General features: G+C 49.2%; 1 protein-coding gene across 1 annotated transcript in view; it reads left to right on the plus strand.

Annotated features, from left to right (window-relative positions):
- The first annotated feature begins 277 nt into the window (after positions 1–277).
- The window catches only part of CCNY (cyclin Y), a 207,767-nt gene continuing 190,814 nt past the window's right edge, over positions 278–17,230 (plus strand). The window contains exon 1 of the mRNA XM_089668716.1: positions 278–592. Coding sequence (XP_089524842.1) covers positions 439–592 — 154 coding nt within the window. The 5' untranslated portion in view covers positions 278–438. The remainder of the gene's footprint in view (positions 593–17,230) is intronic.

Below are 17,230 nucleotides of genomic sequence, written 5' to 3' on the forward strand. Positions count from 1 at the left end.
AGGGCACAGCTCTCTATGGATGGCATTGTTCTGTATACACAGGGCACAGCTCTCTATGGATGGCATTGTTCTGTATACAGAGGGTACAGCTCTCTCTATAGGGACACATATATAATGAGGATCGCTGGGCTCTCTTCCTCCCTCGGCTCCCCCCTTTGAACCGGAACCTTTTAGCAGTGACAGCCCCGGGCGGTGTGCGGAGGTCTGGGGCGGATCGGTGGGCGGAGTCTCGGTGTACCGGGCACAGTGATCGGGGAGATGCTGGTCGGCAGTGTGGGGGGGATGGCCGGGTGTCGGGTGTGGTGTGGGGGGCTGCTGATGTGAAGGGGGGGCTCCGCCATCATTGTGTGATCTGAGCCCCCGGACATGTCCTGCTAGCGGCGCCCAGCCCGGGATCTGTACACAGAGGGGTCCCTCCCCATCTCCGCTCTCCTCGGCATGGGGAACACCACGTCCTGCTGTGTCTCCTCCAGCCCCAAGCTGCGGAGAAATGCCCACTCCAGGCTGGAGTCCTACCGGCCGGAGCAGGACCTGAGCAGGGAGGACACCGGCTGTAACCTGCAACACATCAGTGATCGGGAGAACATCGACGGTAAGTCCCTGCCAAGGGTTGACACTACCCAATGGGGGCACGGGGATCCCTGCCAGGGGTGGGCACTACCCAATGGGGGCACGGGGATCCCTGCCAGGGGTGGGCACTACCCAATGGGGGCACGGGGATCCCTGTCAGGGGTGGGCACTACCCAATGGGGGCACGGGGATCCCTGCCAAGGGTGGGCACTGCCCAGTGGTGGCACGGGGATCCCTGCCAAGGGTGGGCACTACCCAATGGGGGCATGGGGATCCCTGCCAAGGGTGGGCACTACCCAATTCGGGCACGGGGATCCCTGCCGGGGGTCGGCACTACCCAATGGGGGGCACGGAGATCGCTGTCGGGGGTGGGCACTAATCAATGGGGCACGGAGATCCCTGTCCGTGGTGGGCACTACCCATTGGGGGCACAGAGATCCCTTCTGGTGGTGGGCACAACCCAATGGGGGGCACGGAGATCCCAACGGGGGGTGGGCACTACCCAATGGGGGGCACAGGGATCCCTGCCAGGGGGCTACTACCGTATGGGGGCACTGAGATTCCTGCCAGGTGGCAACACTATTCAATGGGGGCATTGAAATCCTTAGCAGAGGGCAACACTACCCAATGGGTGCACTGAGATCCCTGCCAGGGGGGCACTACCCATTAGGGCCACAGAGATCTTGCTAGGTGGCAACATTACTCAATGGGGGCACTGAGATCCCTGCCAGGGGACAAGCACTACTCAATGGAGCATAAAGATCCCTGCCGGTGGGCACACCCTACCCGGTAAGGGCACAGAGATCCATTCCAGGGGCGCACTACCCAATAAGGGCATTGAGATCCATTCCAGAGGGCACGACCCATTGGGGAACATTCCCGGGCACACACTGATCACCCTTTGCCTTCCAGGGAGGGCACACTTTGCACAGCTATCACAGACACTGCTACTTCCAGGGTGGGCACACTGATCATTGCACTGTTGATGTGAATACACCACCTATGGGTGGCACACACCTCCCATAACTGCCGCTTCCACTGCTGTCACTGCACATTCACTGATAACTGCCACCACTAGAGAGGGCACACTGATCATACCACTGATGGGGCACACACTACACATAGGTGGCAGATACAATGGCAACCCTTGCCACTTCTAGGGATGGCACACACTGCCTACAGATGGCACTGACGGCTGTCACTGCACATGCACTGATAACCTGCCACCACCAAGGGAACACATTGATGATTGCACTGATGGGACACACACCACCTGTAGGTGCTGATACAGTGATTACCCTGCAACTGCCAGGATCACTGCACTGATAGGACATACTGCTCATAGCTGGTACAGACACTTCCAGAAAGGGCACATTGATCACTGCACTGATGGGGCACACACTACCCACAGGGGTACATAAACTGATAGCTCTGCTGCCAGGGAGGGCACACACTACCCAATGGTGACACTGACACTGTTGTCACTGACATTAATGGTGGTACTTCTATTGTTAACCCTACCACTGCCAAGAAGAGTACTTTGATCTTTGCACTGTCCGGGAAGGCCATACATTACCCAGTGGTGGTGCAGACACTGATAACCCTACCACTGCCAGAGAGGGCACACTGATCAGTGCACACACTACCCAAAGAGGATACATAGACTGATAACCTGCCACTGCTACGGATCAAACACTGATCATTGCACTGATGGGATACACACTTACTGTAGATGGCAGGGAGGGCACACTGCCCATAGCTTGTACACACACACTGCTTCCCCAGCCACTTCTTGGGAGGGAACACTGATATTTGCAATGATGGGGCTCACACTACCCATAGATGGTACAGATCCTGCCAGTGCCATGATGGGCACACTGATTACTGCACTGAGAGGGCATTCACTACACAAAGGTGGTACAGGCATTGCTGCCACTGCAAGGGAAGGCACACACTGCCTATAGGGCGCACAGATACTGCTGCCAGTGCTAAAGAGGAAACATAGATCATTGCCACCCACCCCACCCAAAACATAATATTCTGGACTACATAAATATAAGTGATCCCCATATCGGTTTACTACAACACCCATATCACACGAACTCCACTCAGAACTGAAGCCAGACTTCATTTTATTGGATTAATTATGATTTATATGTTACAGTTTGAAATGTATATGACTTGAGAGCATGTGATTGTGGGTGGAGCTGCTGTAATATATAGTAGACTGTTTAGAGCACTGTATCAGTTTGGGATACTGTATGAAGGATTTAATTATTTAGAATGGAATATTGTTTCTTAGCATTCATACACGATGCCCATAAGTGCTAATCCTGTCAGTGCTAGAAAGGGCACAGTGGTCATTGTACTGGGGGGGGGCGGACACACACTAACCATAGGTGAACAGACCTTGGCACTGCCATGGAGGTCACACTGATCATTGTAATGGTGGGGGGGGGACGACGACACACTGCCTATGGGTGGTGCAGACCCTGGCACTGCCATGGAGGGTACACTGATCATTGCAATGGGGAGCATACACTACCTATGTGTGGTACAGACCCTGGCACTGCCATGGAGGGCACATTAGTCATTGCAATGGGGGGCATACACTACCTATTGGTGGTACAGACCCTGGCACTGCCATGGAGAGCACACTGATCATTGCAATGGGGGTATACACTACCTATGTGTGGTACAGACCCTGGCAGTGCCATGGAGGGCACACTGATCATTGCAATGGGGGTATACACTACCTATGTGTGGTACAGACCCTGGCACTGCCATGGAGGGCACACTGATCATTGCAATGGGGTGCATACACTACCTATGTGTGGTACAGACCCTGGCACTGCCATGGAGGGCACACTGATCATTGCAATGGGGTGCATACACTACCTATGTGTGGTACAGACCCTGGCACTGCCATGGAGGGCACACTGATCATTGCAATGGGGGCATACACTACCTATGTGTGGTACAGACCCTGGCACTGCCATGGAGGGCACACTGATCATTGCAATGGGGGGCATACACTACCTATGTGTGGTACAGACCCTGGCACTGCCATGGAGGGCACACTGATCATTGCAATGGGGGGCATACACTACCTATGTGTGGTACAGACCCTGGCACTGCCATGGAGGGCACACTGATCATTGCAATGGGGGGCATACACTACCTATGTGTGGTACAGACCCTGGCACTGCCATGGAGGGCACACTGATCATTGCAATGGGGGGCATACACTACCTATGTGTGGTACAGACCCTGGCACTGCCATGGAGGGCACACTGATCATTGCAATGGGGGGCATACACTACCTATGTGTGGTACAGACCCTGGCACTGCCATGGAGGGCACACTGATCATTGCAATGGGGGGCATACACTACCTATGTGTGGTACAGACCCTGGCACTGCCATGGAGGGCACACTGATCATTGCAATGGGGGGCATACACTACCTATGTGTGGTACAGACCCTGGCACTGCCATGGAGGGCACACTGATCATTGCAATGGGGGGCATACACTACCTATGTGTGGTACAGACCCTGGCACTGCCATGGAGGGTACACTGATCATTGCAGTAGTAGGGCACACACTGGTCCTTATAGATGTACTGCTGATTGATTGCACTGATAAAGAGACTTGGCTTTCCTCTACTAGAGAGGGCACACACAGCTTATAGGGGACCGGCTCCTGTTCTCCTGGCAGAGACACAGAGGGCTTCTGTTCACACAGTGGATATACTCTGACACTGGCACACATGCTGATCTTTGCTCTGGCACAAAGAGGGCACACATATGAAGCACACATGCCACTAACCCTTGCACTGCCAGTGATGGCACATATCAAGGCTGTCACTGGCAGCGGATCAGAGGTGTGCCCGGACAGGGAGGACACCCAGAATTTTGAGTTTTCAAAAAGTCATTCTGGCATTTGCTGCTAGAGAATGGGCTCTGCCAGGGAGGGCACATGCCAATCCTAACCCCACTGCTATGGTGGAGACAGATGGAGAGGCTGCACATTACTCCCTGGGTGGCACATTTATTGCATCTTTTGAGACAGCGAGGGGCTTCTTCTGTAATAAAAGGCACTGGGACACTGGGCATCATTCCAACACATAATAAGAAAGGCATCTTCTACAAGATGGGGCACACAACTGCCTGGGCAAACACAGAGAAAGCGGGGCCAACACTGACAGAAAAATCACACGGTACCCCGGGACATACTTTGCCACTTCTTTTGTCATTGCCTCTTCTGACGCTGGGACCATACACTACCCCTGGCCACTATAGTCATCATTGCCTTGATACAAAGGAATCCCCAACCAGTTGCTTGTGAGCCACATCTGGCTTTCAGTTTTCTTTGTTTAGCTTTGAATGTTTATCTTGGAAATGCCTGCTGGGTGCAGACATGCAGCTATCCTGATTGCTAAGGTTGTCTATTTTGGAAAAGGTTTAAATTATTTTGAAAAATGTCTTGACCAGCTGGTGTTTGGTTCTTCCTTTGACTCATTATGGGCTATTCTCATATGATGGTAAACTTAGAAATGCACTCACAGCTGTAGATACTGCTGGCCATCCACAGGTGTCTTGTAGGGATTCTTGCCAGACAAAGCAGTATTACTCAATGGATGTTTAGTGTCAGCCCTGAGTGCAGCATGCCTCATTCATTGTAATGTACCTTCATGTCAAAAAATGGTTCATTTAGCTGCTTCCATGTGCTGAAAGTTCTGTGCCCTTCCCGTTCTGGTGGGCATAGGAAAGTGCACTGTGCCCCGGTTTATGGTGGCCATACACATTACAATCTGACTTAAATATTCTTTACAGTATCAGAAAATATCATTGAATCTATGAATGATTGAGAAGACATATAATGTGTCATTTGATCAATTTTGAGCAAAGCAGATCCATTCTATCAAAATGATTCTAATCAGTCTGGACAGAAGATCCTAACATGGGAAAGTAGATAGATTGATATGATTGTTACGTGTATGGGGCATTGAGCAATCTTTTTTTATCTTGTGAATATGTCTATATGTGATTTTATGTCTGAAGAGAGATCCGTGTCACATCACGTTGACAGGCAGTGAGGAGGTGTTGTTTCACCTCCTCGCTGCCTGCTTTAACCCCTTGAACCCCTCATTAGCTCGCTGCAATTGTGTTCATTGCACATTGTTGCGGGGGGCTTGCAGAGCGGCCTCACTCACTTGAATGGGTTGCGATTAGCGCACGTTGTACCCACTGAAAGTGACGGGTATAATTCCTGCTGTGACATAGCTGTGGCATATGTACACCCCTGCCTCTGCAGCCAAAGAAGGCGAGGGGCAACCAGCGGCCCTCCATCTGTTGCAGAACTACAAGTCCCATCATACCTCTGCATAATTACAACTGCCAGTCTTGCAATGCCTCACAGGAAATGTAGTTCCACACAACAGCTGGTGGGCTGCAGTTTTGCCCACCACTGAGCTAAAGGGGGGTGTAAAAACACGGCTCAATTGTTAGCGTGAACAAGCCCTAAATCAATTGACAGTCTGATCTTAAATAAAATCTTTCCGTGTATGGCCTCAATTAGCCAGCAGCTATAAGTTGGGGTTGTCTTAGCTGTGAGCTTCAGTGCATAAGGATTGAACCTAGGGACTAATTGGCAGGTTTTATTTTTCCAGAAAAAACATCCCACCTTTCTCGTAGTGCGCTGCCTGGCAGTGGGCGTCTCATATGTAGTGTAATGTGCAGATGGGTGAAACTGCTAAAAACCTTCACCCACCAGTTTCTTTTATTATCAGTGCACAGCTGCTGCAGAACCTCTCCTGAGCAGTAGATGGTGAGGAGGTGTAGATGGTGTGGGTGGAGGAGAGGTGTAGATGATAAGGAGGTATGGATGCTGAGGAGGTGTGGGTGGTGGGGAGGTGTGGATGATGAGGAGGTGTAGATGGTGTGGGTGGTGGAGAGGTGTAGATGATAAGAAGGTGTGGATGGTGAGGAGGTGTGGGTGGTGGGGAGGTGTGAATGATAAGGAGGTGTGGGTGGTGGAGAGGTGTAGATGATGAGGAGGTGTGGGGGGTGGGGAGGTGTGGATGATGAGGAGGTGTGTGTGTGGGGGGGGGGTTAAGGAGGTGTGGGCGGTGGAGAGGTGTGGAGGATGAGGAGGTGTGGGCGGTGGAGAGGTGTAGGTGGTGGGGAGGTGTGGATGGTGAGGAGGTGTGGGTGGTGGGGAGGTGTAGATGGTGTGGGTGGTGGGCAGGTGTGAATGATAAGGAGGTGTGGGGAGGTGTAGATGATGAGGAGGTGTGGGGGGTGGGGAGGTGTGGATGATGAGGAGGTGTGTGTGTGTGTGTGGGGGGGGGGGTTAAGGAGGTGTGGGCGGTGGAGAGGTGTAGATGGTGAGGAGGTGTGGGTGGTGGGGAGGTGTAGATGATAACGAGGTGTGGGTGGTGGGGAGGTGTGGATGATGAGGAGGTGTGTGTAGGGGGGGGGGGGTTCAGGAGGTGTGGGCGGTGGAGAGGTGTGGAGGATGAGGTGTGGGAGGTGGAGAGGTGCAAGGGGTGGGGAGGTGTTGATGGTGGAAAGGTGTGGATAATGAGGAGGTGGGGGTGATGAGGAGGTGTGGGTGGGGGAGAGGTGTGGAGGATGAGGAGGTGTGGGTGCTGGGGAGGTGTGCATGGTGGAGAGGTGTGGATAATGATGAGGAGGTGTGTGTGTGTGGTGGAGAGGTGTGGTTGGTGGAGAGGGGTGGGGAGGTGTGGAGGATGAGGAGGTGTGGGTGGTGTGCATGGTGGAGAGGTGTGGATAATGATGATGGTGTGTGTGTGTGTGTGTGTGTGTGTGTGTGTGTGTGTGTGTGTGTGTGTGTGTGTGTGTGTGTGTGTGTGTGTGTGTGTGTGTGTGTGTGTGTGTGTGTGTGTGTGTGTGTGTGTGTGTGTGTGTGTGTGTGTGTGTGTGTGTGTGTGTTGGAGAGGTGAGAGGTGTGGATGATGAGGAGGTGGATGGTGAGGAGGTGTGCGTGGTGGAGAGGTGTGGATGATGATGAGGAGGAGGTGTGTGTGGGTGGTGGAGGATGAGGAGGTGGGGATGGCGGGGAGGTGTGGGTGGTGGAGAGGTGCTGGAGGTGTGGATGGTGGAGAGGTGCGGATGAGGAGGTGTGGAGGATGAGGAGGTGTGGGTGGTGGAGGATGAGGAGGTGGGGATGGCGGAGAGGTGTGGAGGATGAGGAGGTGGGGATGGCGGAGAGGTGTGGAGGATGAGGAGGTGTGGATGGCGGAGAGGTGTGGAGGATGAGGAGGTGTGGGTGGCGGAGAGGTGTGGATGGTGGAGAGGTGTGGATGATGATGAGGTGTGGGTGGCGGAGAGGTGTGGAGGATGAGGAGGTGTGGATGGTGGAGTGGTGTGGAGGATGGGGAGGTGTGGGTGGCGGAGAGGTGTGGATGATGATGAGGTGTGGGTGGCGGAGAGGTGTGGATGGTGGAGAGGTGTGGATGATGATGAGGTGTGGGTGGCGGAGAGGTGTGGAGGATGATGAGGTGTGGATGGTGGAGTGGTGTGGAGGATGGGGAGGTGTGGGTGGCGGAGAGGTGTGGATGATGATGAGGTGTGGATGATGATGAGGTGTGGGTGGCGGAGAGGTGTGGAGGATGAGGAGGTGTGGATGGCGGAGTGGTGTGGAGGATGGGGAGGTGGGGATGGCGGAGAGGTGTGGATGATGAGGAGGTGTAGATGGTGTGGGTGGTGGAGAGGTGTAGATGATAAGAAGGTGTGGATGGTGAGGAGGTGTGGATGATGAGGAGGTGTAGATGGTGTGGGTGGTGGGCAGGTGTGAATGATAAGGAGGTGTGGGGAGGTGTAGATGATGAAGAGGTGTGGATGATGAGGAGGTGTGTGTGTGTGTGTGGGGGGGGGGTTAAGGAGGTGTGGGCGGTGGAGAGGTGTAGATGGTGAGGAGGTGTGGGTGGTGGGGAGGTGTAGATGATAACGAGGTGTGGGTGGTGGGGAGGTGTGGATGATGAGGAGGTGTGTGTAGGGGGGGGGGGGGTTCAGGAGGTGTGGGCGGTGGAAAGGTGTGGAGGATGAGGTGTGGGAGGTGGAGAGGTGCAAGGGGTGGGGAGGTGTTGATGGTGGAAAGGTGTGGATAATGAGGAGGTGGGGTGATGAGGAGGTGTGGATGATGAGGAGGTGTGGGTGGGGGAGAGGTGTGGAGGATGAGGAGGTGTGGGTGCTGGGGAGGTGTGCATGGTGGAGAGGTGTGGATAATGATGAGGAGGTGTGTGTGTGTGTGGTGGAGAGGTGTGGTTGGTGGAGAGGTGTGGGGGGTGGGGAGGTGTTGATGGTGGAGAGGTGTGGGTGGTGAGGAGGTGTGGAGGATGAGGAGGTGTGGGTGCTGGGGTGGTGTGCATGGTGGAGAGGTGTGGATGATGAGGGTGTGTGTGTGTGTGTGTGGTGGAGAGGTGTGGGTGGTGGAGAGGTGTGGGTGGTGGAGAGGTGTGGGTGGTGGGGAGGTGCGGATGGCGGGGAGGTGTGGATGATGATGAGGTGTGGGTGGCGGGGAGGTGGGGATGGCGGAGAGGTGTGGAGGATGGGGAGGTGTGGGTGGCGTAGAGATGGAGGAGAGGGTACTGGTAACGACATGCAGCATGCCCAGGCACACTGCCCTCTGTGATATGGAAGCCACGTACTGGCGTCATCTCTCATTCAATCACACATCAATTACATCCAAGTGACCCCGACTGGAGCACTTAACCAGCTCTGCATGTGATTGACGGAGAATGGATCATGAACGCTGAAGATGCTTTAGGCTTTTCATTCTTGAATGGATTTATTTAGCCCTCTTCCCAGCCACTGCTGCTCCTCCGTCCTTCTAAGTAATTGTCTGTAATGTACAGATGGGGCAGGAAGTTTATTATCTGATCGGTGGATGACGGTGGAAGGGAACGTTGCTATTTATTGGAGAGCATTTTGTAAGGACTTCAGAATTTAGATTTGCCTCATCTGTCCAATTAAGGTTTCTGAATACGATTTCTGATTGGTTGTGATGGGTTACAGATTTGTTCTATAAAGAGGTCCAGCACACCCCCCTGCTGAGTCAGAGGTAGTGATCTCCCATCAGTTTGGAGCATAAACTATAGGTTTAAAGCTGACCATACACTGTACAATCTGATTGTATAAGCTCTTTAAGGCTTCGTTTACACATGAGGCCTGGGGGAGAGGGGGCAGTAACACCAGGTTGTTGAGCCGTGGTTTTACTACCGTACTAAAATACAGCCACTCACAACTGTGATTCTGTCCTTTGTGGGCGTGGCAAAACTTAAACAGCATGTGTCTGCCAAATGCGACTAATCCAGTACTGTGGTGCCATGCCTCAACTGCCCCGCAGCCGCATGTAATTGCAGTGTGATAGTACAGCAATGATGGGGTTAAATCAAGTGGTGCGGATGTGTCATATTGCCTCCTCCGCGTCTGTCAAACACCCCTGAAAAGCATTCCAAGCATGGATTGCTTTTCAAAGAAGCAGCAGTTTCTGCCACACCTTTGACTGAGCCCTTAGGCTCCATTCACATCTTGCGATTTGGGATTGGAGGCAGAATCGCCGCAATTCCAGATTGCTGCATAACGGGTGACCCAAAAATCTGCCGCGATTATCACATGACAGGGTTGTACCATTGAAAATCACGTGACGCTTGTCACCTAAAAAAAGGTGCACTTCCCGTGCGATACATGGCTATTTATGTGAATGGGCTGACCTTATGCGATACTCAGAATGTCCAAGGAATCTTCGTAAAAACACGAACGAAAAATCCAAATGTTAAAAGTAGATTGGCCTAATGAGATAATGAACCCAGAATTCTGCAGATTATATTTTATGTATCACTATTTATGTATATAGGTCATGTAATAAACGATATTATACTCATTGCCTGGAATTGTTGTGTATATCAGCCGTTCTGGGCGGAAGGGCGTGGCTACAAGGTCTCACGCACACCGCATCACTTCCACTTGTACGGAAGACGTCAACACTGTATTGCCCAACAAACGATTTTTTTTAGATTGGCTAATGTGGGCCACGATTTCGACCAACGAACGAACGCCTCTCGGCCGTCGGATGACCGATCGGTCGATTTTTCTAATCGTGTATTTCCACCTTTACTACATAGCTGATGGTGGATCTAACTGAGATTGTATAAAGTAGTCACCCTTACTCAAAAGGATGAGGGGGGTGGTGTCGGACCTCAGCAGAGAGGCCACTGCTTCCACACAGAGGAAGGGCCCTTCTCAGCAGCAGTCCAGCAGGGGCCAGTCTGATACTCAGCCTTGTGACTGCTTTCTGAACATATCTTGTTCAATTTCCTTTAGATTTACCTTCAGCTATGTAGTACAAGGGCCTGATTGCATCCGCATTGAACATTTTTAGGTTTGACCTCATATTCTGTGGTGTTTGGTAAATCTAAAGGAAAACTGTACAAGAAATGTATTCAGTGTATGGCCAGCCTAAACGTTTTGTTTTGATTCACCTGGAAACTATTTCACGGATTTAAACCAAATGTTTAGTGGGTCTTTAAAGCGGAGCTCCACCCAAAAGGGGAAGTTCTGCTTTTAAGGACTGCTCCCCATTAAAGATTGGCACCTTTGGGGGGGGGGGAGCGGGTACCCGAATTTGACAGGTAACCGCTCCCACCACTTCCGGTCCGATCACCTAGGCGATCGGAAGCAGAAGGTGTCCTCCCTCCTTCCCTGTAGTCTTTTGGGACACGTGACAGGTCCGAGAAGACTACAGGACCATTCATGAAGTGCAGTGCTACTCGCGCATGTGCAGTGGGCACCCGGCTGTAAAGCTGCAAGCTGTCACAGCCGGGTGCCCACACTGGAGATGCTGGCCTCCTGGAATACAGGACGGCCGGTGAAACGGGCTGTGGGGGACACACCATAGGACCGAGGGACAGGTAAGTGGCTGTTTTTTAAAAGTCAGCAGCTACAGTTTTTGTAGCTGCTGACTTTTATTTTTTAATGCACCCAGCTTGCACGTTACTGGAAATGTCTGAATGAGGATTGGGCCATGTTCTAGTAGAACTAAAGCTAAAACTTTTTTTTTTTGGATAGTCTCCCCGCTGAGGAGGTGAACCATCCTTTATTTGTCCTGTTCACCATTATCACCGAGAGTAAAAGAAAATCTCAAATTTTTGGCTGTCACCAGAACAGGGAATAGAGGGGAAATCTTCCAATGGGGTCACTAGTTCTGGTGACAACCACGCATTTCCCTGGCTTCCTGTTGTGGGTATGGGACAGGAAATAAAGGAAAATCTCCCCAATAGCACACAGATGGCAAAAAAATTGGCCACTCCCTTGCTGTATCCAAAAATTGATAAAAACTCTGGCTTTAGTTCTCCTGTAAGGTCCCTATGTGTGCAAAGGGCTTCTTTGGGAATTGATTATTGGTGCTCTCATAGATTTCCAAATTTGCTGGAAAACCTCTGTTCTGTTGGCTGCCTATCATGCCTTTTCATGTATAAAAAGTAAAGCAAGTCTTTATAATGCATGAGCTGTGTGTTGTGTAGAGGAGAGCTTTGTGCTGGTCACATGACGACTAAGGACAGTTGATGTGTCACTGCCCGAGTTATTTCAGCCAATAGGAATGAGCCAAAGATTGCAAACTTTGATGTACGGGTGATATTTGATATGTGGCTCCGATTGTGACCAGAGTCTGTAAACACAATGCTGATTGTAGAGATATGTTGTCTGCATGTGGAATAGTAAACATTTTATGAATGCAGGATTTCAGAGTCGCAGTTGTGAAATGTACACACTCATTGCTGTTTGAACTGCAAAAGTCCAGAATGCACAGCCTTGAAACCTGACCTACAGACCTTGAATAGACTGAATGACGACCTGTAGCTGTGTATGGTGGGGGGAATGGGGATGAACATAGAGATTTGATGTGCTTTGTGTGTCCAGTAGAAGACAAAGAGGGCTGATTGGGTTCCATGTTAGTAGCTGCGTTTAGCAGGCCCGGGATCACCATAAATATGGAAAGCCACATCTAAACCTATACCCATCATTGTTACTTCCAGTGTACTTCCAGTTTTGCAGTCTGATTTGAGACCCCCCCCCCCCCCCCCACTATATGTTTGTGTGTTCCTATTCACACAGCACACTTCAAGAAAAATTCCAAATGTTTTTAGGGTGCGGTAGGGCTGTGCCTGCACTGCATGGGTTAACTGCCTGTTTTGTCTAGGGGTAAGACTGCGCAAGACTGATCACTGCTGTTTCCCCCCCCCCCCCTTGGTCTAGCAGTCTTGTGCATTGGACTGTTCCTGACATCATCACCCTCATAGACTGGCTCTGGACATTGTGGTGGCAGGAACAGTCTACCGCTGGACATGGGGGGAGTGCCATTTTCGTGAGAATTGAAGGATCCGGTGAGTATAGCCTTTCTGTGCGCCCCTGGACAAAATGAGCCGTTAACCCATGCAGTGCAGGCAAATATATACTGGAAAAAGTGGCCACACACCGCAAATGAATGCTGATCTAATAGAAGTTTATTCCATCATATGCTGTACACCAAGCACCACAGACAAAGAAAACAACTGCTGCAAAAGTGTCTGCAGAGCTCAAACTCAGTCTTCACGGGACTCAGTATGCACAGCTCAATCTCAGTCTTCAAGGGACTCAGCCTGCAGAGCTCAATCTCGGTCTTCAAGGGACTCAGTCTGCAGAGCTCAATCTCGGTCTTCAAGGGACTCAGCCTGCAGAGCTCAGTCTCGGCTTTCAAGAGACTCAGTCTTCACAGGACTAAGACTGAGCTCTGCAGTCACTTTTGCAGCAGTTGTTTTCTTATACCGGTTAACAGTTCTGCGCAATGTCTCCTTTTGCCAACTCCGTTGACCATGTCAACCACGCTTATGCTTATTAGATTACTTTTTCTTGGAAACTGTATTTGCCGTCATAACCCTTGATACTATACCTCGCGACACGGCAAATAAATTAGTAACTTCAGTCACATCTTACCAGCACCAGCTAAGCGGCCCCCTCTGAAGCTCAGTTTTTACATGACTTCGTATTACTAGCAGCGCAAGCAGTGAATGACAAAAGTGAGGCTTCCAACCTGTTAGCTAGGTGTCTCATCACACAGTGGAAGCAAAAGAATGCTACATCACTTCCGCTTTCAACACAAAACATTTTGTTACTTTCACACGTGCAAATGTAGTGTTTCCATTTTTCTGTCTAACCCCTGTATCTATGTATGTGTATGTATAATATATATATATAAATTTAGTAGTGCACCAGAATTAAAATTCTGATACCAATAATTCAGAATGCACGTAGCCGAAAACCAAAACTGAAATGTCTACGTATGTGGGGAGGCTCAATTTTTTTTTTTTTTTAAATTATGATTCTGCTATCACATAGGGGACCAATAGTCCTCTATGTGATAGCCTTTGAGTGACAGGTCCTCTTTGTGGGGGTGGGGGGGCAGTGTGTGCAAGGAGGGGGCAGGAGAGGAGCGGTGTATATAGTGAGGGAGCTGTGCATACACTCAGCCTCCATCACTGGTTGCCCCTATGTCACTGCCGGTTTTTAAATTTAATTACCTGCTTTTTTTCCCTTCACTATTGCCCCAAGAATGAGCTGTCATTCACCTGTCGGGATCGGTGAGTAATGTCACAGGGTGACCCCACCCCTTAACGGAGGAGATGATGACAGCTCGTTCTCGGAGCTATAGTAAAGGAGAAAAAAAAGCCGCTGATTACATTTAAAAACCGTCAGTGACGTTTATTTCAGGAACTTATATAGCTTATATAGCAGAGCTTTACATATATATTGTACATTCCCATCAGTCCCTAACCCTCAAGGGGCGTACAATCTAAGGTCCCTAACTCACATTCATACATACACATACTAGGGCCTATTTGACAGGATCCAGTTAACCTACCAGCATGTCTTTTGGAGTGTAGGAGGAAACCGGAAAACCCAGAGGAAACCCACACAGCCACAGGGAGAACATGCAAACTCCAGGCAGGTGGTGCCGTGGTTGGGATTTGAACCAATGAGCCTAGTACTGCCAGGCGGAAGTGCTAACCATTTAGCTGCTGTGCTGCTGGTTTATCGGTTAATTACTATGTACACTGCTCCTCTCCTCCCATTCTTCTGAAGGTGCAGTTTTGCCGTGTAGTGCGGTCTGGCCATTGGCTCTGTGTTTGTTTTCCTTGGTAGAAGGATGTTGTTCTGGCTGCAGGGGTACAAAGGTGCAATGGAGTAACTACAATGACAATAGGAAGATATGAAAACAATTCTCCTATTTACAGACATGAAGTGGAGGAGGATGAAAGAGCTAATTGTATTGCACCCGTGTCATCTTCATTTTGGTCTAATTGGCCTTGGCTGGGATCCATATTACCGAGCTTCATTACATCTAATGATCGTGGTCCCTCTCTGTGTCCAAGGACCAGATAGAGGATTGGATTGCTGCAATGTGCTGTTATCCATCCAGTTGGAGTATGTACAAATACATTCCTAGAACTTTCATTGTAGCATCAAAATAATAAATAATACAATATAATAAGTGCATTTTAGTTTTTTATTTTCAATACAAAATAGATAATTAAAATATTTTTTAAAAAGTCCCATACAACTGTATGAAAGCCCTAGATTCTTTATTCATCTTTGTTTTGTGCAGTGATATTCCTTTTAGTGGCCCTTTCACTTTGCCTCTGGGAAGAATCACATCCTCTTGTTACTTGTTTCCCGCTTATGTAGCATTTAAAGGCCTATTCTACTTTTGTAAAAAAAAAAAAAAAAATTATAATAATAAATTGGTTTGCCAACCTGTCTGATTGCTTTTTGAGAAAGTAAGAGATCTGACACACTACAGTCAACATAATTTCCTATGGGTCATGTTCACATCTGCGTTTTCACCCGGTGCATTTTTTGGAAAGAGTCAGGGACTTTTTTTGCCCACAGATTGTTGCGTTTTTGGTGCCATAGAATTTAATTGAAACGCATCAAAAACGCAGTGCTTGCTTTTTAATGCAGTTCTGCTGCGTGTTTGCTTGTTTTTCCTCCATGACAACAAACACCTCCCAAAAAAGCATTAAAAACACAAAACGCACTGGGAAACTGCATCAACCATAACCCACATTGGTGTAAACCTAGCCTTTTTTTAACATTCTGGTTTTCTTTTATGGGACGTGATTAAAGGAGAATTCCGCCTTTCTCAAAACAAAATACTAAAGCACCTATATTACAAAAAGGAAAAATGGGCATTTTATTAATTTGTTTAATTGGAACCAGCAAAGCATTGCAGCCACAATCAGGCCCCTGTAGGCCACTCTTCCATCCCCAGGTCCATATGGAAGCACAGACCTTCAGTTAGGGGGCTACAGGAGGTAAAAAATGGGCTACAATTTACTGACATGACCACACTTGTGTTTCAACGAGAACTATGTGCCTCTGTGCCACAGTGGCAGGTGTTTTTTTTTTGAATGGATAACCTAGAGGTGCAGACGCAGCCACGCACGACCACACTGAAATACAAAATATTCAGAATTCTACAAGGAAAGCACCCTGTGATTTAAGTGAGAAGGGACTGTAGAATAGCAGCATGCCCCATGCTATACCCAAAGCAGCAGGGCTGGGGTGGGAGTGGAAGAAGCAGTCCATGAATGGGAGGAGAAAGCAGATTGACTGATGATCTCATCAGTGTGCTGCTTCTGTATTCACTGCCCAGTCACAGGCTGGGGCAAGTCCAGAACAACGTGGGCTCAGAGGAAGTGAGTTTAATGATGCTGGTTATCAGATTGAGGACATCTAGAGGCAGAAAACGTGCTGCAGGGGAAATCTCTGGATTAAAGCTGTATATTTCAGGAAAAGTTTGCTTTCTTTTATATCCTTTACTGTGCGATTCATTTATATCTTGATATCAGTGGCTGGAGTTCTGATTTAACTTCTATATGGGCCAATAATTGAACAGCTGTTGTGCAGAATGGTACAATCTGTTGCTGCTACTAGCTATTATTGGGCTGTGTATGGACAGGCTATTTTATTTTGTCCTGTGATAATGCATCTGATCGATATGTGTGCAAATACTGACGATAAATATATATATTTTTTATACAGCTCATATTTGACCAATAAGAGTCCACTGATGATTTTTTTTTTTTTATTTTTTTTTTTAGCATGGCCATCTTACACCCTGGTACCATTATGACCTTTTTTCTGCCTGTTTAGTTGCTTTGTTCTTCCCGGGTACAGCTGCTGTCAGTCAGTGCGATGTTCTGTTTCTTGTATTGGTTGAATGGGGGTTAGGTCAATCAAGTCTCAGCAGCGTGAACAGAATTTCCTCTATGTATTAGTACAGTGGTGCATTTTGTCCTATCCACAGACTGTTCTGTAATAGAAGTTTTATTATATTATGCAGAATTGTATCAGCTCCTAATTCTTCAGATTGCTGTCCAGCTGGGTGATTAACAAGGGGAGACCATGGCTGCAGCTGCTGCACATTACATCTCTTGGTTTTTATTAGACCCGTCCACTCTCTTTATTGATTTTGGAATTGACAATTTTCAATAACTCACTGCACACTTCTCCGATCAATTCCCATATTTACCATATAGTGTAATCCAATTTTCGAAAATTCCTGATCCCATCTGGGGCCAAAAAGCTCACAATTG

This window comes from Staurois parvus, unplaced genomic scaffold (genome assembly GCF_062004578.1).
Source record: "Staurois parvus isolate SC_StPar_1 unplaced genomic scaffold, SC_StPar_1.0 ptg000061l, whole genome shotgun sequence".
Taxonomy (NCBI): Eukaryota; Metazoa; Chordata; class Amphibia; order Anura; family Ranidae; genus Staurois; species Staurois parvus.